This window comes from Malurus melanocephalus, unplaced genomic scaffold, assembly GCF_030028575.1.
Source record: "Malurus melanocephalus ecotype Western Australia unplaced genomic scaffold, MMel_1.1 scaffold_14, whole genome shotgun sequence".
Taxonomy (NCBI): domain Eukaryota; kingdom Metazoa; phylum Chordata; class Aves; order Passeriformes; family Maluridae; genus Malurus; species Malurus melanocephalus.
In genome coordinates this window covers 921,011-942,778 of record NW_026623246.1, presented here as the reverse complement: position 1 = coordinate 942,778, position 21,768 = coordinate 921,011, and the positions used below count along the sequence as shown (strand labels likewise).

General features: G+C 38.7%; 1 protein-coding gene across 1 annotated transcript in view; it reads left to right on the top strand.

Moving 5' to 3' along the window:
• Positions 1-21,768, top strand: part of RSU1 (Ras suppressor protein 1) — a 102,156-nt gene that overhangs the window by 4,632 nt on the left and 75,756 nt on the right. The window contains exons 3-5 of the mRNA XM_057383317.1: positions 3,577-3,627; positions 17,901-18,021; positions 21,461-21,579. Coding sequence (XP_057239300.1) covers positions 3,577-3,627; positions 17,901-18,021; positions 21,461-21,579 — 291 coding nt within the window. The remainder of the gene's footprint in view (positions 1-3,576; positions 3,628-17,900; positions 18,022-21,460; positions 21,580-21,768) is intronic.

The following is a 21,768-nucleotide window of genomic DNA, read 5'->3' as shown; positions in this document are numbered from 1 at the left end:
TTTTTTTTTTCTTAAAAATTAGGTTAAGTATTATTATCCAGATATGTAAAGCTAACTTGCAGTCCGTGACAGCAGTATATGAAGAGCTTGATATTAGGGCCAGTGTGGAAGGACTTAAATATTCTTCCCTTGACTCGCTCTGTTTTGAAGTGGGAGTCCCCAGTGGGACTTGGGGCCATGATGAGAATTTGTGGTTACTATGCTAGTRAGTTGCTCTGGCAGCAGGTATTATCCTGACCCTCAGACTTCTGTATGAATATCTGGTGCATTCGTGAAATCACAGTGGCTTATTGCCTTTAGACTAATGACTGTAATCTTACCAAGGCAGTATCTGGAAGCTCCTCCAATGGCATMACGGAGAGGTTATAGCAATTCCCCATTGGAATCTCAGTGCTTTTCCATTCTCTGGAGACTGGTACTCAGGCTGGGTCTGACCTCTTTTTTGATCCTCAGCAACTCCTGCTTATSCTTACCTGGACTGTGTACATCCAAATAATAGTTGCCCCACCAGGCTCCCTTTGGCCTTCTTAATGTTATTTGGGGTTGTTAATCTGTTTAAGACAGATGTCTTCTTTGTCAGACTTGGTAGTTTAGTTGTCCTACAGAATGACTTTTTGTATAGGATGAGGTGAATCTCAGTCAGCTGTTCCCCCAACACAGCCCTTTTCACAGGAGTAGGTATGTGGCAGTGTACTGAAAATCATGTTATCTGCAGGGGCTGGTGGTTTGACACAGATCAGTTTAATGTGAGCAAATTCCCCTCTGTGTAAGGAGTGAGCAAGGACCTTGGCTCCSTTTCTTAAAATGCTTCTAAATTGGTCTCTGAACTAGTCATAACTTTGGACCTTTCAAGACTGAAGAATCTCTTTGTCTTGATATGTCTAAAATGCTGGTRGAAGTAGTCCAGAGCACAGACTGCACCTTTGCTCTTTTCAAAACAGTATTGGAGTTCAGCTTTTCTTTTTCCTTTGGGGGATGTCAGCCTGCTGTTACTGGTCAAAGGTGCCATGGGATTTTGTCATGCATCAGGATTGACTGAGATAGTGGAGTTTCAGACAAGGTGTCTGGGCTTCAGTCAAATTTGGACAGTAAAAGCCAGATTCAGATGTCTTTGGTCTAGGGATTTTTGGCCTTGAAATTTTTGAAGTGAACTTTGTTCTGTTCTGTATAGATGTGTGAGAAGAAACCTTTCTGAAAATAGTGTCAGCTGAAGAATACAGTGATGGGACGAAAAAGGAGAGGGAGTAGTGAGAATAATGCTTTTAATGCTTGTGTTGCTAAAGGCCAGTGGTGCACAGAGCTTAATGGTGTAGTCAGCAGGCTTACCTTTAAATATGCACAGAACTTACTATGGTATTTAAATTTGTCAGGAGTTTGATGTTCAGAAGGTCTGCAGCCCAAAGCTTCATACAGCCATGATGTCATTGTGGCAGGAGAAGTTCACCACGTGCAAACACATGGATAAGATCAGGATCTGCCTCTGTTTTAGCAAAATACTTCATTTTCTGAGCTGTTTCTAACTGATCCTGAGCAGGTACTGGTATGTGTGCTGCTGTGTAGCATTTAGTGCCATTTGGTGACTTTATGCGGTCAAACAAGTTGCATGCAAGTGTTGTCTCCTTAGAAGAACCTGACTTTTTGCAGGTGTTGAATATTATTTGGCTTGGTTTTCTTTTAAATACTGAATTGCATCTTGAGCACAGAAACAGAGTTCTAAACACTTTTTTTTACTCCATCTGAGTTGTCATTTTGATTTTTGTGCTTTCATATAGTGAGATGAGGGGAGGGAGAGMTCATAACATTTCTTATTACTTCCTTAAAGAGTTTGTTTTATTTTGATACTTTGGATATGTCTAGCCTTAGTTTTAACAAATAATCAATCACAGAAGTCATATCTTCTTCATAGAAGAAATGATTTATGGGCCAGAAAGAATGAAGAAAGTCCAATCATGTTGGTGGAGGTATGAATTAAATTTGAGCTTTCCTCCTGTAGTTTCTCAAGTCATTCTAGCTGCTTTTATTAAAAGGCATGTAGTAGGGATYGATGGTTTTACTGCATTGAAGTTCGTTGTGCATTTCAACAAAATTAAGGACAGATCATCTGAATTTTGGATGTTTTGAAACTGGCAAAGCTCTGTGCAAAACTGGGATGAGCTAGTCAAGGCCACAAGAGCATGGTGGCACCTTCAGTCTTTGTTCTACTCTAATAAACCAAAGAAAGCATCAACTTTGAAGGAAAAAAGGAAATAGTGCAAAAGTTCTCTTAGACCATACGCTGCACCCGAGTGCCCAATTTGACTTCCCCAATGGCTGCACCTGCAGTCCAGCATAGGTGTTGCAGACCTTTCCCAGGCAGAAGTGATGTAGGGGTCCAGTTGTCATTGGTCTTGTTCTTCTACTTTAGTTCAACTTCTCTGCTTTAAAAGCAAGGTGAATGGAAGCATTTTTGTACAGTATCAAAAACGATAATTATTTTTTTTAAACCATCTTTTTGTTGATACTGTTGAGTCTTGGTAAAGTCTCAGAGCACAAGTGTGACTTGTTTTTGAAGTTAAATGCAGGAAAAAAGTTTTTTTCCCTGGGATAAGTGATGTCAGTTTTGATCTGGCTATGGTCTAGAGTAAGTTGCCTGGGAACTGAAGACATCCGAGTAGAGCACTTCTCAGGATGCCAAGTGGTAGGKCTGCCCTTCTGGTGATTGTTCTTATTAGTCAGTCTTGGATATCAAGGGCCCGTGAAATGTTGACTGTTACTGATTGTTACAGTTATTAAAATAGCTAAACCAAGAGAAACAAATGTATAAAGTGTACTTAGGCATTTGTTCACAAGCTTGTGACTACCGAATCTTCTCTCATTTTTCTGTGTAAATTGTAATGCTGTATTTGTCTAAATGGGTGTTAAATGGTTGCTTGTGGTTCAGATGCTGATGTGCCTTTTGTGTTCTAAAGCTTAGAGCTCTTTGTGAGCCTGSTGCTCTTGTATGCCCATTAGTGATGATTTTCCTATAATACTCTYACAGACTTTCTGTGGGCTTCTTTCTCTGTCCTCTTGTGCACTGTGATGTGGTGCAGGCAGTCCTTAGAGTGCTCAAACTTTAGGAGAAATTTGGGTGGGTGCACTGTTCTTCGTTTCTTCTTCCTGCCTTTCCTTCCTCCACAATCTGCAATTGCACAGGGAACCATGGTGATGCTTTTTTTTTTTTCTTTTTTTTTTAAACACTGAACTTTCTGATCTAATGGTGCTTTTGAGTGGCTGCTTTCATTCTGCTAACAGATTCTATTTGCCTGTGTTAAGTCATGAGCTCTTTCAAGGGTTAGCTGAAACAGGTTGCTGTATCAGTGAGTAAAAGCTCTCCAAATTGTGTCTGATGCAGTAGCAGAAATGTGAAGGAAAAGGGCAGAGGAGTAGGTGGATGTGTCCTTTAGTCTTGAGTTTCTCTTGTTTATTGTGACAGTGCACATGAATCAAGTTACTGGAGTGGAGACAATAACTTTCCTATTTTTTTTTCAGCTAAAATAGATAAAAACTCTCAGTTGCCATGTCCATAAACTAACTACTTTCTCTCTTCATCTGCAGTTACGCTGTCTCAYATCACACAGCTGGTTCTGAGTCACAACAAACTTACAAGTAAGTATATTCTTATTTTTGGACTTCATTGTGGGCAGTTGAGTAATACTGAAAAGCTGATACTGCTAGTTTGATATTGCTAGTGTTGCTATTAAGAGTGTTTCTTGATTTGTACTTCATTAAAAGTAAAGAGATTAAGGCTGTGACTTAAGTAGCCATTTTCAGTACAGATCTGCAATGTACAGTAATTCTCAGCCTTATTGCCAGTTCAGCCAGAAATCCATTTCCTACCATGGCTTTTAAGTCCTTATGTTAAGGTGAGGATTTTTTAAATTTTTAACTGTATCAGAAACAGTACAGTTTGCATTTTAGTGGATGGACAAGTAATTGGACTGAAACAAAGCAAATTACAACTCCACTTCATTGTATCCGTAACCAAACATATGTGAGCAAGGCCAACTGAATGTAAGCATCCAGCATGGAAGTCCAGCAGCCTATTTCTGTCCAAAAAAATTTGTCCCTTACTCATGCTGCATATACCATCTTCAGCTATTAGCTTGTGGATCCTGCTTCCATAGTAAAGAACCCCTTAAAGCAAGTTCATGATGAACAGCATGTCAAGAGCAACATAAATATGAGAAAATTAGTGGAGGCAGATATCAGACCAACTTTTGCAAGACAAAAGGCAGATGTTTTTGTGGATTTTAGGGTTTGCTTGTTTGTTTGTTTGTTTTTGTAGATTCAGGATTATCTATCTGTGCCTTGTGCAAACATTCTGCTTCTTGGTTGTTGAAATTCAAGCAGGGAATTTTGTCTCATCCCTGTTACTATGCATCTTCTTAAGAGAAGAGTTGATTTTGTTGATGTTCTTGTCCTTGTCTGGTCTCTATATGTGCCTGTGGATTTCTCTCGGAACCAGTCTTTCCCTCTTTGAAACTCAATCGGAGAGATGAAATGGGGAGGAAAATAGAACCACTAAAGTGTGTATATGTTGATGRGAGGACTGGGTWGGTSCTTTAGTGTGCACCCAAGGAAATCTTTGCAAATTGAGATGCGTTTAAAAAATCACAGACAAGCAAACTAATAAAACCCAACCTGTTGAACTCTATGCTACTTGCTGCATGAGCTGTAAGGTAATATGTTACTTAAAACATATGAATTAATGCAAAAATGTCACTAGAGAGTTTGAGCATCTGCAGAGGCTTAAACATGAGGAAAAATGTAAATATTTTTAGATTCTGGCACCTAAGCACTTCTCTTTTTGGGTATTGATGTGTAGCTTAAACAGTTTGTAGTTGTAAATATATAAAATTAGGGGTGCCRTGTGACTGGCTGTCAGAAGTATGAATTAGTTATTCTGGGCCCTGCTTTAAATTGTGTAGTGCGCTCTAGACTGGCATCTTGCTATTTGTTTTTATCCTGTGTAGTTTTCAAACAAATCTCAATTTAATTATAAATGTGACCAACAGTTTCCAGCCATCTAGCATGTAAATGATGACTGATGGTTAAATTAATGGGCCAATTCAAGCAGAGAAAATCGTAAACGTTACTGTTAAACATGCATCTCTATCCATGGTTTAGAAGGTCATGAAGTTACAAATAGCTTGAAGCTGGGACAATGTTTTGTGAAAGATAAAGGTAAATTTTCTTTGGGCATATTGCCATCAGGCATCTCTCATCAGCCACTGGTGGAGCTKGGCTACAGCTGCTGGTTTTAGTGTGTTCACTCAGGTATTGCAAGGAGATGGCTGTCTCAATTTGAGCTTCTCAGAGCTAGGCAGTTTATTGTACTCAGCCACTTCAGCTTTCTCTGCAGCTTTTGGAGGGTTGCAGGCACCTTGAGATAGTTGAGTCTGCACACCTCTGTYTAATGCWTGTGATCAGACAGCTCACCCARGGTTGGGTACCCARGTGCTGAYAGGCAAGGCRTTTCTCTGGTGCTGATTATGTKCYCTGGTATCTCTGAATGGCTGCTTAYCTGGCACAAGGATGAARTGAGTTGGAAAYGTTGTAAACTTAACTGTTCTTTCTTTAGATCCCTACAACTTTAGCCATCTAACAGACTATCAGACTGACAGTGAGTCAGCTCTTCCACCTGGTGCCTTACAAATCTTAAAYGTAGTAAAGGATGAGCTCAGCTAAACACACAACTGGCTGGGCAGGTAGCAGGTGTCTGCCTTGCTCTGAGGAAGAGAAGACAGGCTGAAGCTCCTGCATGGAGACTTGAATCACAGTAAACTTGGTTGTCTCAGATCTGAGCTTGGGGCAAGGATATGCTTCAGCATGAACTCCGCAGTGAAAAGCTGAGTAGCTAACAAATGTCTTAACTGCAGTCCTGACTGGGGGAGGAAAGATACAGAAATGAGTGTCCAAGAAGGATGTGTGCAGGTTGACTTTAACTATTAAAGAAAAATCCACAGTGTACCATTTGCTTAAAGCAGTTTTAGTTTTCAAAATAGCACTTTAAGGACTGGCATGACGATAAGTTTGTGTTACATTACATTAAATCTCAGTCCTTAATTACTGCTTTCTCCAAAAGTAGCCATTAGATCAGCAGGCTGCAAGTATATGCCTTCTCTCAGCCAAGGGATTCTGTCAGCCTTTCTAATTGCTGTTAGGGTTTCTTTCATAAGAAGGTAARACCACTGCTTCTCCTGAGAAGTAATTCATCAAGTCTGAAACTTACTCTTCTTTCACAAATGGATGTAGACACTGAAATAGACAGCACCCATTTTTAAAAGGCTAAATTTCAAGTTCATATTATCCTATTTGACACTGTTGACCTAATCTTTTAAGCTATGTAATTAATTGTCTTAGGAGATTGTTCTTAAAATGACTAGGAGGGTGATGGCAGTGACACTTGACATGCTACACTAAGGTCATATTAGCATCTTCTACTAGTTTTCTGCCATTTAAATGAGTGTTCTGCTGGCTTTTTTTTGTTTCTGCTAGCTGTTTAGAGTAAATATGTCTATCTGAAAGAATAAATAAATGAAAAAACTGGATATGCTTATTTTTGTGTAAACATCCTTCATATTTTTGCCAGAAAACTATTAAAAGTAAGTAAAGTTTCATTAGCAAGTGTGAGGACTGCTCTATTAAATCCATCATACTGCTCAGAATACTTTTGTGGTGTGGATTTTGTTAATATTTCTAGTRTGTCATTCATACTGCAGTTATGTGTCTAAATCACTCATTATCAGAAGTACTCAAGTTCACATTGATTTTTCTGGAGCATAGTAGGCTGCTTTTTTCAGCTATCTGGTGCTGTGCTAATGGAGGAGTCTTATAYTGTTTTTTTCTGCTCTAGGTGACTTCTGAAACAGTTGAGTCTGTCCTTTGCTGCTTGGTGAGACCTTTCTTTGCTTCAAAATCAGAAGCAGAACTCACAGGGAAGCTGTGATTCTGCATCTTGTTGAAGCAGTTGCTATGTAAGTGACAAAGCTGGGATGATTCCTCTKAAGGGTCTCTGACAATCCAGTAGAAAGCAGTAGGAGGAAGAAAATATTTGTGCGGTTTTTTTGCATAATGTAGACATAGGGGCCAGTATCTCTATGTGTTGTACTGGAGTTTTTTGTTCCWTTATTTAGTCATTTTAAAGCCATCTATCCAGTAAACAGCTGAGAACAAAATTCAAGACAGTCTTAGCCTGTATAGGTTGTCTGATCCTGACCCAGGTGTCCTTTGAACCCATTGACTACCATCGAAATAAATGCAATAGAAGTCCTAACAAGTGTTCCTTAAATTGGTGGAAATAAGTGGCTGAACCATRTGTACCTGCCCTTCAGTGTGGTGGATTAATTTGGGTAGATGTGATGTGACCAAGTTGTTTCTATTCCATGTCACTTGATGCTGGCTGGATGTAAAAGTAACATTTACCTCCTGCTCAATAGGATTAATTATGGGGCGTGAGTGGGGAACTCGGATAGCTGTGCTGGAGGAGTGCTTTGGGGAGGGAGTTTGAGCTACAGGACATACTTTTGTAGAARCACTCTGATCCCGTTTGGTCAGCCACAGATACTGTTTCTGCATAATCTGTGCAACAGTAGTAATTTTTATGGGTATTCATGCTTCTGTTTTGTGTATTTCTATTTAGGGCTGCTTCACTCTAGTTCCGGTGGAGCATAACTGGAAGTCCGCAGCAATCTTGGCCACTTTCTCAACTGATGCCTCTGTGCAGGGTGGAAGTGACCTTCAGGTGTTGGTGTAGATCTGCCCGTTCTGCAGGGCAAACTGCCATGATTTCTCTCACATTCCCACTCTGTGGTTCATGCTGGGATGRCAGTGTCAGGCTTGTGTTAAGGAATTTGTCATAAAAGTTCCTGAAATCAAACTGAGACCTACTTTGTTCAGAGCCCTTCAGCTTGAGTTTATGCTTTAATAATGGTTTTGAGGGACAGGTTGGGAATTGCAGAGTACTGCGATTCTGTRGAGCCTAGGTCAGGGAGAGGAAGGGATATCACCAGGCTTGTCTGGTTTTGCTCTGGGTTTTGCCCAGAGCTTGAATATCATTTCAAGCACAATGAGTAAAGCTCTGGGAGGTGATGTAAAGTAGATCATCTGAATGAGGATGTGGATTTTTTTCTATCATGTGTCTTGACAGCTCATGGGTTTTGGTTGTTTTTTGTTTTACTTACTTGCTTTATTTATAAATTGGTTGTGCTAGAACAATAAATGGCTGCCTTTGGCTGGTAAAACATACTTTTGCTGGCTGAAGTCAGCAGGTAAATTAGCTTTCACCTTTTGGTCCCCTTGTGCTACTAGATTTTTAAGTGAGCGATAATTGGAATAGAACTAGAAGCAGAGAAACTCCCTTTTTTAAAGAAAACTGAGCATAAAAATGTGGTTTATGGCTTGTCTTTTTTTTCTAGCTGAGAAGCTTTTGTGTATATTTTGCACAAAGTATGAAAAGATACTGACCCTTCTAGAGTTTGGATAGGTAGGCTAACTCAGGGTATCCTCCAGCCGCTTAGAACATATACAAAATTTCACATCCCGATTTAGGATGGGGAATCCTTATGTGGTATGCTGATGAAGTTCTGACAGTTAAAATCCATGTRCTACATAGTGAATAGGAAGTGTGAAGAGGTTTCAGAAGCTCACTTTGTCTATAATCCCACCCAGAAGGGCACAGAGGGGAAGATGTGACAGGAAAGTAGTCTGGGATGTTAAAGCTTACTTCAGCATTGACAGCTGGTGTGAGTGCTGGTTGTCCTCAATATGTGGGCAACTATTATGCTGCCAACCTGTTTTATCTTCACTTATTTTGGGATGTGCAGTAAGTCTTTGATGACTTGTGACTACTGTAACAATTATTTGCTTTACCTGCCAGTGGTGGTTAATTAATGTTGCAATCACTTGGAGAAATCWATTCAGAGATTCTGGCGTTTGCATCGGTACCTGCTTGTAGCTGGAGTGTTCTGCTGCTAGTGGAAGTACCGGTACTCTATGGTTTGTCCAGTAGAGGTCACTATTTGAATAGATTTAGCAGGTTTTTTTTCCCGGGAAGAAGCTTGTGTTCCTGCTGCCTGATAGCTATTCATCCCGCCTGATAGGTSATGGTGGACAGCAACTTCGTTTTTGTTGTTCTTCTCAGTCTCCTGAACCTCAGGTGATCCTGTGYTCTCTGGCTTCACATGTTCTTGTGCTGCCTGTAAATTATTTCAGAAGTTTCTTRCTATTCACAGCTCACTCCTGATAATTTCTATATCCTTTTGCTCTCATGCTCTTGATTCCGTACCCAGTATTTTCAAATGATTAAATAATGAGAKATCAGAAGCAACTATTTTTTCCTCAAACCTCTTCAGTGTTACCTCATGCCACGTCTCTTTCGCCTCTGCCATTCTTCTGATCTGCTGTCYTGTACTATTCTGTGAATTTTCCACTGCTTTTCCCTTGATTCTCRTGAAATCCTTTACTCATCTTTAGTCCTTTCCTTTTTGTGAGGTGATCCATTAGKTTTTTGCTGCTGGTTCCCATTTCCAGACCTCAATTTTGTTCACTTTATGCTCCTGTCAGAATASCTGTGTCTCATTGATCATGTTCTTTTGACAGCCATGTGGTCACCCTTTATCATAATTGTACATTTTGCCTTCTTTCAGCAGAGAAGTTCAAAACTTCTCTTTTCTTTTTTTTCTGTTCACATGACTCAGTGCTTCTTTGCTCTGCCATTTCCTAAATTGTTTTTCTCTCTGTGTGTGACCAGCACAGAAGCTTCTCCCTTTGTTGCTGTTAACCCTCTTGACTGTGTCCTTGATCTGTTTCAGCATGCTACTAAAATCTCTTGGTTTCATTTTTATATTAGGATGTCTGCTTTCTGAGTCACCTTTCTGGCTGTAGTCTGTACCTGGATGTATTGGAGATAGTCCAGAGACAGCAACRCTGCATCTGCCTGTCCTGAATTGCTTCCCAGTCTAGCTGCTTTGTCTTCTCCAGTCTGCTGAAATGTGTTATGGTGTCTCCCACTGGTATTGTCTGACACTTTGCATCTTGCATGGTATCAGGTTATTTATATAACAAATATGCTGACTTCTGGAAGGAACTAGATGACTGTGTACTTTTTACTCTTTGTTGTTTCTTGTGTTCTCCTCTATTTTGCTTCTGCCTCTCCTTCCTTTTGGTATGTCATTCCATTCTGCTGTTCTGACACAATATGCCCTGGAATGGGGCAAGTAATGTCTGTCTAGTGAGGGCAGGGTTGTGTTCAAAGCACAGGACTTCTACCTGACAGTGGTTATCAGCTATTCGTGGGAGAAATGCTTTAAGTTACCTGTAAACGCTTCATTTCTTTGGTATATTTTGATTTGGTTTTACTCCCTATTTCTGATACAGGGATCTCTTCTGGGAAATATCTTTATAAGTGTGGTACATAGGAGGATGTGAAAAGGAGGAAAAAGGAGATCCCTATACATATGCCTTACTGAATTTGTGGCATCTGGGTCCTACTCAAATGTTTAGATTAAATACCTTGTTAGCTTTTTTCTTTTGTTCCTGAAAAAACCCTAAACCTTTGGTTCTGAGAAAATACAGATGGTAGAGCATTTTAGTTATAAATACATACAATATCAACTTTGCTTCTAAGAAGCTTTGGGGGAATGAAACAGAATAATGTGTGAAAGAGTTTTGTGCTGTAATGGTATAAGGATACATGCAGAAACTACCCAATTTATGTATAAATTAAATTGTCAAAGTTTGTGGTGTATGGCATCGAAGTCTGTTTTGCATCATAAGTAAACCGACTGTACTAAAAGCAGCACTAGATACAAATCACTTGTCTTGAACATAGTTTTTCAGAAACTTCTTCTCTTATTAAAAGACACCTGCAAACATGTTAACTCTTTTTTTAAAGTCTCAATTTTTTTTGACGTGTTAGTACAAATTTTTTGTGTCTTCACTTATTTTCCAGGGGCTTAAAATAGCTATAGTTTTTTTTTGTGGCAGCCCCATATAAATGATTATTCTCCATGTTTATATACAGGTTGTAATGGGAAATTACTGGAAATCCTCTTGTCAGATGCTGAATATTTTGATGTTGCTGTTTTCAAATCTTTTGAACATTGCAAAAGTGAACAAACCTCGTTAAAAGGCTTAATTTTATATTACAAARTTTCCTGTCTAACAAGCCAAGGGGATTTTTTCTTTTGCTACTAATATGGAAGGACTGAGAAGAGAAGGTATATTTGGTCTAGATTGAGGGGAACTGGATTTTGTTTTGTGTACTTGGTTTTGTACTCTGTTCTGTATGTTCTTTTGGTTTTTTTAGTAGTCAAGGCTGTTGAAGTGGATAAAGGCACAGCATTTTCCTTCAGGCCACTCATCATTTGGCCTCTTGTTTTTCCCACTGATAKCCTATGGCATAATTTTTGGGGTGAAATAATTTCCTGATCTTGATGTGATGATGGGTGATGTGGTAACTGGTTGCGCATCTTGAAGTAACATCTCCCATAGCTGTAAATGAAATGTACAGTCACCTGAAGCCTGGGATAAGGTAATGTGGAGGCACAGGTAGGACTCTGAACCATACAGATTTTGTGAGGTGGATTTAAATACTGGGCATGGGGAACCCAAAGTAGGAGGGAGCTTAATTCAGTCCCAATTCTGAGAACTGGGGCAAGAATCACATGTGCTGAYTTTGCTTTTGAGCTGTAAGCTTTTTTACTGCAGCCTCTTCTGTGAGTGTGTTTAGAAGACAGGCTGGTGTCCCTGCTAAGCAGTGTCAGCACAGTAGTCTGTGATGGTGAATAGGGGAAAGACTCAGCTGATCCAAGGTGCAGTGAGAAATAGTCCTATGTGAGTTTCTAAAAACATTCAGTTGTGTAAAAAGTGTCAGCTCCAAATACTGGCTAATCAGATGAACTGAAATTATGAACARTCTTTTAGACACACTGTAAGCAGAATTTTGTAAATAAGCTCTGCTAGGCACACAGGTAGATGGATATTTCTGAGTCAGAGGCTGAAGTGACTTTCACCTTTGAGGGTAACCTCAAGTAATTGTTCAAGGCCTGACGTGTAAGGCATCTTTGGTTAGTCCCTTTTGCAAACTGCAGAAAACATGTCAAATAGACTGAAGTAAAGAGAATATTGAGAGAAGGGTGAATGTGCTGAATGAACTTAGACAGGTTGATTTGTCTGAAGCCGGCAACTGTGCAGTAGTGTGAAACGGAAAAGATCTTGCTTGAACAACACCTGAAAGAGACTCACTGAGATTTTGTGATACTGTTTGCATTTGGTGGAAGTCTAACAATAATGCTAAACACTATCACCTTAAGTTCTTTTATCTTGCAGAAGTTACTTCTCTTAACTATCAATTGTTGAAGTATCAACACATGCATATAATTTGACCTGTAATAAGGGTACATRGACGACATTCTTCAACATTTTGCATGATGTATCTCATGGGTTTTTTTTCTTCTGACTTAGAAAATATAAGACACAAGCTTGGCTGAACTTTGCCCTTCTCGCAAAGCAGTTATTGAGGATGAAGATGCTGTGATTCACTACAGTAATTCAGAAAGCTTGGCTAATACTTTGTTTTYTTCAAAATTATTTGCAGAAGGGCATGTTTATATCCACATTTTTATGTATATACTTATTTGCACCATTCCTTCATGCTGTGAAAAAAGCTAACAAGCATCAGATTTTTGTGAGCTATTTTGGTGTGGTTTCAGTTCTTTGCAGTTCAGTGATGCAATTTCTACCTAGTAATSTCTTCATAACCTCAGACCCTGGTTTCTAGTATTTTTTCCAAACTCTAACATCTTAAGCTCTCTTCTCAGAAGAACACATTTGTCCTTTCTCTTCACTAGATGTCACTTGGTTCCCAGTGTCTTCTCAGTCTTTCTTGTGTTAGCTGCTCTTCTCCTTAGACTCTGGCTTCTGAATCAAAACTATTTATTGATAAATTGCTTTGTTAGCACAGTAGCACATCAGTGAGCTACAGTATAATTTAAATATGTTCATAACAGCAGTTTCTTATCTGAGGTGCTTCTATGGATCATTGCAATAAAAAAAGCCCTGCTGGTTTCTGGAAAGAGCTGAAGATTAAGGAGACAAGTTTGTTTTTAATGTTTTCAGTGTGAGGAAGATTAATATCCATCTTCGGAAGAGTGAAGGGAGGGCAAAAGGGGAAACTTGAACTACATAGTGTGTAAATTAAATACTGTATGCTTCAGATGGAATCAGGATTCTCTCCGGTTAGCTGCCAAGTATGATATCAGCATGCCTATGAATATTTAAAATGAAAACTGTTGTGTTCTCCCTCTGCTAATTCCTCTTTCATTTTGGTGAAGCTGATTGCTTCTCTTTCAATATAACACAACCCTTGTCAAATTAATCTAAACATGACTCTAGCTCTGTGAGTACAGTTATATTGGATGCACAGAATGCATTATATATTTAGTATTCTAAATTCTTCCTCCCCCGTGAAATGTGAGTAACATTTCATGTCTTTATGACCTTTACACTAAGGGATCCTTACTCATGAAAACTTCCTGTTGACGCTAACTGGATTAGCAAGTCTGCAGAACTTGGTTTATTATATTGTATAACCCTCAGGTTTTACTTTAGTCTTAAAAGATAGCTTCTTGCTCTTGGCAAGAAAACTCTACTTGGGATCCACAATGGACTGATAGRACACTGAAAGATCTGTATTCAGTTCTCTTTATCCTGTATGACTCTTGACCAGCTTTTCAGTGGAACAGTTTAATGAGAAACTGGCATAGTTTTATATATCTTTTCTCTGTCAGGTAGTGCTATTTTAATAGCTCTTCTGGATAAATATTCCCTTAGAACCTGTAAAGGTTTGGAGTACTACAGAACATCATGTTCTTACGTACTGCAAAATTACTTCATTAAGTAAAGAAACATTCTGAAAAAAAACAAGGATTCTGCAGCTGTTTTAAATTTCTAAGGGTGTGAATGCCAAGGGAATTAATTGTACTTAAAAAAAAATTAAAATCTTATTTATATTGATGTCTGATTCAAAAAATGTTGAATTCAGTTGGAGATTTCTGTAGTGTTTGGATCGTATTTATTGAGGAGATCGCAAGCTTACTCATGCACAGTATTATGCGTAATCAGGTATAGATACCATTTTCCAAGCAGCAGTGGGATGATGTTTATTTTGAACATTCAGTGTAAAGGTTTAAATGAACTGAAATGTTTAATGCAGTTTGCATACCATGTTTTCTTCTTGTAGAGACTTACATTGTTACCAAACCATTTCACTTAGTCATTTGGGTAGTTTATTGACTCTTGTGGTTTTTTTAATCTGAGGTTGCTTACCTAAATCGTTTTATATTTTACTTTCAAATTGTAAAGGCAATTTTGATACAGATTTTTTTTACAAGRAGTGTCTTCAGAAAAGTTTAATTTARTGTCTTTACTAAACAAACAAAAAAAAAGAGAACTAGATTTTGTCTTTTAGATAAAAGGAAATGGAGACTTAATTTTGCAAGCACCTGAGTTTGTTTACTTTTAAAGTTGTGAGGATTGCTGTTGTTTTTCAGGGTTTCACAGATGCTTTCAGAGAAATAATCTTGGTGATTATTTTTAGAAATAAAGACTTTTTGAAACCTGTGCATTTTCAGCTGTATGGAAGGCCCTGCCAACACAAGAGGAATTGTATTGAGACCTAGACTTCCTTTTCTTTTTTTCCATTTCCTGTGCTCTTCCTCCTGTGTCAGATATTTGGATGTCAGTTCTCGTRTGGTATGAGAACCTCTTGACTTCTTGCTTAATGAGAAAGGGTTRCATCTGAGACACATATTTCCAAGCTGCTGTCCATGATTTGGGTATTTTTAGCATTTTGCTCTGCAGGGTAAATAGTTGCCTTGGATAAAAGGTCCTTCTATCACAGTGTCTCTTCTCCAGCTGAAGGCACCACCAGACCTCTGGTAAAGATCATGTCTGCTGTTGCGTTCTGATTCTCAATGTTGAAAGAGAACTAAAGCCCAGATCCAGGATGCTCTAGGTGTGGAGCWATATGGGCATTGAGCAGTCACATTTAATCCTTCTTATCTATGCTTGGAAATAATTTTGTTAACTTTTGAACAGCTTCTGGTTGTGTAAGAATAAAATGTAATAATTCGCCTCAAGTGAACTTGATGAGAACTTGATGTTTTAGTGCCTAAAGAATTGCCACTAACTTCAGGGCAAAAAGAGCATAAGTGCTTTGAAGTATAACAAGTTGCCAGCCCTTATTTCGAGAAACATGAACAAAGTTCTCTTACTCTTTATGAGCAGCCTGTAGACCCTGTCTTTCACTGTCAACCAACCTTTGAAATCAAGGTGAAGTCTATAGCTGTCATARTAAATCACTGTATGCAATTTCCAATATTGAACAAGGGGAAGGAAGCTGTTCCTGGTCTTGTGAAGTGAAACTTCATATGAATGGGGCTTCATGGTGYGACGGAAGCTTCACAGGAGAACGCAAGGCATTGGGCTGCCAAATTTTACTAGCATTTGCTGAGGGGGTGTTGTTAATGACACTGGGCAGCAGATGGTCTTAGAAGAGTTGTTAAGACACTGTGGATCGTACTGTAAATACGTGGGTGAAGAGAACCAGGATGCTGACAGTTCACTCTCACAGCTCATCATGAGAAGGTGACTCGAGTGGAATTCAGTATTGCCAGAACATGAATGTCTTGGGATTTGGCAGTCTGCTATGGAACTGGGAAGAGTTTTGCAACATAGTAATGGGTTGGTAGTCTGGGCATGTAAAGTTCAAGCCAGAGAGCATGGTATGCCTATACTGATCCTTAGACCTAAAGGTACTGAACCTGTGCAGTTTAGCTATAAGACTTGCACAGGAGTTARTTTCAGTGTTCTGGTTTTCATTAAATACAAGAGAGCACTAACTCATATTAAAGATGAATCGGAATTGTTGAACCAGAAAATAAACTGTTACAGGAAAAAGTCCTCTCTTCCCTACCCAAGCCTAGTCTTGACTTATTCTTCTGTTTCTCCTTCTCACGAAAAACCTCCAGGTACTCCATCCAAACCAAAAAGTACAGTAGTGGACTGGGGCTTTTCACTTGATTTAACAGGGTAAAACACGAGTGTATTTCATTCAAATCTATTGCTAAATGRCCTTTTTCTCATCTCAGCCTACTYACCAATACAGCTTTTAGTACATCTTGAAGAAAATAAGGATATAAAATRTCATAAGTRCCATTCACAACATGAAATACRGTATGTGGGAATTAAAGAGGTCTRTCAGGAGACTGGTCTTTGTTTAGGCTTGGACTAAACTGAAACCTGTATTTGCTAGTACTTCTGATTACAAGTCTACATAAATGTGGTATCTGAGAAGATCAGAAACATGGTTTCCCTGTCCATTGCATCTCATCAAAGTCAAATTATGAAGTCTAATTTCTGAAAGGAAAGTATTTTAATACTGGTAATTACTGTTCTGGTGAAATATTGAGGCTGGAAACAGCTGAATTATGTCAATTAAAATCCTCAGTTAACTTCTATTAGGGAATAATTTAAAACAACAGTAGTAGTGCATTATCCTCTAGTTTGTAAATGCACATAATTCTTGCTATGATTGAATGACAGATAAGCATGGACCAGTTGGAAGATATCACATAGGGAGGTCTTTTAAATGATCAGATTTGCCTTAATGAGTCTRTATAAAAGTCTGCTAAAAACCTCCTGCAATGAATATGGCCCTCAACAGTAATATTTATGTAGTGTAATTAGAGYCTTTGTTAGGGATCCCATTATTGTTCGCAGTGTAATTAGACTTATAATCTAGTAAATGTGACATATTGCAGTGTTCTGCTTTGTAAACRTTATTGACTCCATTTTAAGACTGGGATTGCCTCATACCAACAAATAAAAAAAAAATCATGGCCTCATAAAACCTTCTAATTATTTAGATTTGCTCTCTGTGGGTTCCTGATGCAGTCAAAGTTGAGGCTGAACCAAGGTGAATATTGAGCACAGGTGCAAGCTTCAGTGCAGGTGAGGTTGCCAACCTCCTTTACACCTCAGCAGGCTGCAAAATCTCACTAAGTTTAAGGGGGAAAAGMTGTAAATCTGAATAGCTTTTTAACCTCATTAGAAGAGTCATTCATTTTGTGTGTCTGCCTTATATTTCATGTTTCTAGATAAATAAYGACTAGCTATTGATTTGTTGGTAATCTACTGTAGACCTGTGTATGTATTGATCAGTTAGTTTGTCACTCATGCGAGATAACTGAAAATGGACTTGGCTAAACAGTTCTTTTAGGGCTGAATTTAATTTTTTGTAAACATTTTTGTAARCATTTTGTATCTTTAATGACCAAGAATTTGGATACTAAATTGTTTAAGCGGTAAGCAGAATGGGCCATTATTAAAAATGTGGGGTTTATTTTATGTTTGTTGTTTAAGACCTTTAGTACAACTGGTGTAACTGTCTTGGTGTAACTACTTGTATCATTAATGGTTTTTCCACTCAAATAATGAAATGATCCAAGTCCCTCAGGCTCTGCTCTTTTGAGACCTGTGTGTGCTACATGAATTGAGAGGACAGCCTGCTTCTGTTCGTTACTCTGTAAGAGCCCTTGTCCTTGTCTCTCTCTCTCTGCAGTGGCCTTTGTTAGTCAAAATATCTTACAGTTCTGGTAGTAATTTTTGAAGAGTACAAAATGAGCGCTCTCAGCAATGAGAACAGGTTCCAGACAAGAGGCTTTTTGGATATAAACTTTGCTTTTATTGGAATAATGAGATGCTTTCTGTGCTGSAGCCACTGTACAAACAGTACAAACGCCAGGTGCTGGTAGAGCATCTGTAGTCTGGGTAGCTCTCTCTAATTGCAGTCTCTCACTGTGAAAACTTTCCCACAGCTGTGCCAGCAAACATCGCAGACCTGAGAAACATAGAAGTGCTCAACTTTTTCAACAACCAAATTGAGGAGCTGCCTACACAGATAAGCAGCCTTCAGAAGCTCAAACACCTCAACCTTGGGTGCGTATTTTAATGCAAAACCTTGATGTAATAGAGGCGCTATCAAATGTCATTGCAACTGACCCTGGAACTTTGTATTTTTTGATAGCAAAGTTTCTTATTGAAAGTGGTTTTGAGAATAACCTAGGAATTATGGCTTCAGAATGTTCAGCTAATGTCCTGGATAAACAGAAACTTAAGTGATCAAACACTTACTCTGGTATACTGATGACCATTTAAGGACAACAGCAACTCATATTCGAATACTTTAGTCAAACTGAACAATTTGGACAAACAGACTTTTACTTCCCTGGCAACTGCCTCTTAAGTGTCTGGTTACTGCATAAGAATCAAGCTTCATTGTCCATTCTGATTAAAAAAAAAATCCATGTTAATTTAGGACTTTAATTCCAAATTTTCCAAATTTGGGTTTATAGACATTTCAGTTTATATTAAACCTGTAGAAGAAGCAGCACATCATAGATATGGTGTGCATTTAATTCAGAGAGCTAGTATTGACTGAATTTGAGCCAGGGGCATTTCTGTTAAATGTTCAGATTCTACATTCTGGTAGAGTTGGTGATACTTTATAATAACTACAGTTGCAGAGGGCTTTCTTGAATTATTAAAAAAMCAAATGTGGAGCATAAGACCTTCTTAAATGGGAATATTAAAGTGTAACTATTTAGGAAAGCACTGGTAGGCGTAAGCTTTAGCATTATAGGCTTCTCATAGAAGCAATGTTTGTATTTTATAAATTCCAACTTCTGAACTCCTTAAACTGAGTATTTTTTCTCTTCAAAATACCAAATTATTTTGGCTAGGCTGTGTGTATTCTGCTTTAGATACTTCTGTGTGCTGATAATTGAATTGTGTCTTGAGCTGTTGGAATGTTACTAAATGTTTTAATGATGATCTGTCTTCTCTGTTTTTGGTTTGGGTTTTTTTTTTTTTTTTGTTACAGTAGATCTCTAGCTTTCCTTTCTATCTATATGAACCTGAAAAAAACTGTTTTTCAGAGCGAATATTAATCAGGATTCTATGTATTTTGGGGGTTAGAGCCATATTTTTGGAATGGTGTATAGAGGTGTTGCAGTACATGAAGGAGGAAGTTCAGCACTTCCCATGGATTAAAGCAGTGACAGTACTTAATATAGTTCAACTACCAGTTGCATTGATGAAATAATGTTGTGCAAAAGACCACTTGGTGTTAGGGATAGCAGACATTCAGGTCTGGAACCACAGTTGCCACCTTCATGTGTCATGTGGCCTAAAATCTTAGAGATTAAATGCTCTTCCTAATCCCCTCAATACACATGATCTTCCAGGCACAGGATTTACCTCCCAGTTTTAGCTCTGAAACATGGGTTCTGCTTTGGATGTCCTTTGAGTCAGTGAAGAAGAAACTTTCTGCCCTAGTAGGTTTTTTCAGGAGGCAGCCCAGAAACATTCTTGTCATCTGCAGGGCACATGTTAGAGCTTCAGAGCAGCCTCCTAGGGGAGAAAAGAACCTTGAATAAGAGCAGAGATTATTTTTGGGAGCGTTTTGGCATGGAAGGGTCAAGTAGTGTGGAAAGAGGGAAGCTGTACTGCTGCATTAAAGCTTAAAAATTTAACATTTGGAAGGCAGRTGAGGCACAAGCTTAGTGTTTGAACTTCTGCAGGGACGAATAGTGCTGGGCAGCAACTTTGAGCTAGTTCTCTTTCCATGCCAAAGAATAGATACCTTTCTGCTTCTTGWCAGTAGAGAGAACTTTCTTTCCCTCCCTGTTTCTTGCTTGCAAAAGAGAAGGCYGCTTGAGCACCTTGGTAAAAGGCCCTTTTCACTAGTGGAAAACGAGCTGCTTTCTTTAGTCCTGTTTGATATAAAGACCAGCTTTTAAAAGAGTGACAACTCTGCAGTAGCAATAGTGGAGAACGGCTTTCTGTATTTTAATTGCTGCTACTACAGGGAAATATGAGTTGTATGCCTATGATAGGACTTCTTATGGGGTATGAGGAGAAGGAAGGATTTCATCTAGAGTTTAGCTACAGAGAGCTGATCTCCACAGGTTCTTGTCTGGCTTATGCAAAAGGGGAAAGGAGAAGTCAGGTTATTTTCTGTGCTTGTGAAAGAAATGGTGTATGCACTTCTCCTGCCTTTGCTCACATGTTTATATGGTTTTTCTTATTTWTGGTTGCACAGCTTTGTCCATACTTTGACTTGAGTATTTATAGTTTTAAGTTTAGATCAGGCTTCATACATTCATAGAACAACTCCTCTTAACTTCAGTTGTGACTGTTGTTCTTTATCACTTTTGCATCAGAAAGATAATCAAACTCAGAGTATGTTTAGAGACAACATCTGAAAGGTCATGTTTGTTTCCAGTCATCACGTAAGGATAAAATCCTGTTCTTGACAGTAGCTACTTTACAGGCTCTTTGTGAACATGCCTCTCTTCTCTGTTCTGCTTTCTAACYCACGTGACAGCCAAAGCAAGATTCATGCACAAAGGGCATATATTTGGTGTACATGCAGTAGGGACAGTATGAATAAGAAGCTGKTAGGTAGGTTTTTTCTGTTCATATGGTAAACAGCCATACACAAACACTTCATACACARACAGTAAGGTTCTTTGAAGATATCTCCAGCCACATGTCTGCCTTCATTGTTGCAGCAGCTCTAGTGATTATCTGGATCMCCTTGTTCAAGCTCTTTGAGGTCAGGGAAGAGTCACCATTTTCTCTACCTTGTCTGCTCCAGATTATCAGAGAAATCTCTTCTGTTAGATTTCCTCATGTTGTTCTGGCTGTTGCCAGTGGGAGCTGCTGTCCTAAACCCTCTTAAGACTGACTGATTGAGCTATATTTAGATTAAACCTCATAAGTCACAGGACTGACATTTTATTTACTTTGTTCTCCATGTGTATCAATAGTTTGTAGTGACACAGATTTTGCACAGAGATCTTAAGAAGTTTGAGCAGCAGTTACCAATGAACATAAATACTGTGAAGTTGAACTATTCCCCTTTGCGTTTGGTACCATGGTGAACAACCACGTGGCAGAATGACATCTAGTCAAGATAATGTGCAAAAGGGTCATTTGTAATTTAGCTAGAAGTCTACCAAGGACCAGCTTTCTCCATGAACACTGTTAAAGCTGAGCATGGCACTGTGACACCTCTCTCCCTTGTGCCGTATGTTTTGGGTGGGGCTGCTGATTGACATGAGAGACGGAATCCCTTGAGTGTGCATACGTTTTGGGTATATTTATGGGAATGGGAGATTAAAAAAAATCTGCATTGTAAAAGGCGTCCTCAGTATCCTGGAGCATCACACCTTTTTCARAWCAGGAGGAAATTTTGGCATAGATTRCATTTTTRAAGGRAAAAAACMAAACAAAACCCTTGTGACCTGTATTATTCCTATTAGGTGAAGTGAATACTGATGTCATATTCTGTATTTTTTCTCTTTACTTACAGCATGAACAGGTTAAACACCTTGCCAAGGGGATTTGGCTCTTTACCAGCCCTAGAAGTTCTTGACTTGACTTACAACAACTTAAATGAAAATTCCCTACCAGGAAACTTCTTCTATCTGAGTAAGAAACTTTTCTAAAAACTCTACAAATCTTCATGGTATAGTGCTTTGCTTTCTGCAGCTAAAATTTATTTGAGACCAAAACACAACAGATTTTTTTTCTGATATTCATGTTTTTCTTTTAATATATCTTGAATATTGTTACATAGCACAGCAATATTTATCACTTTATACAGTCACCTGACACTTC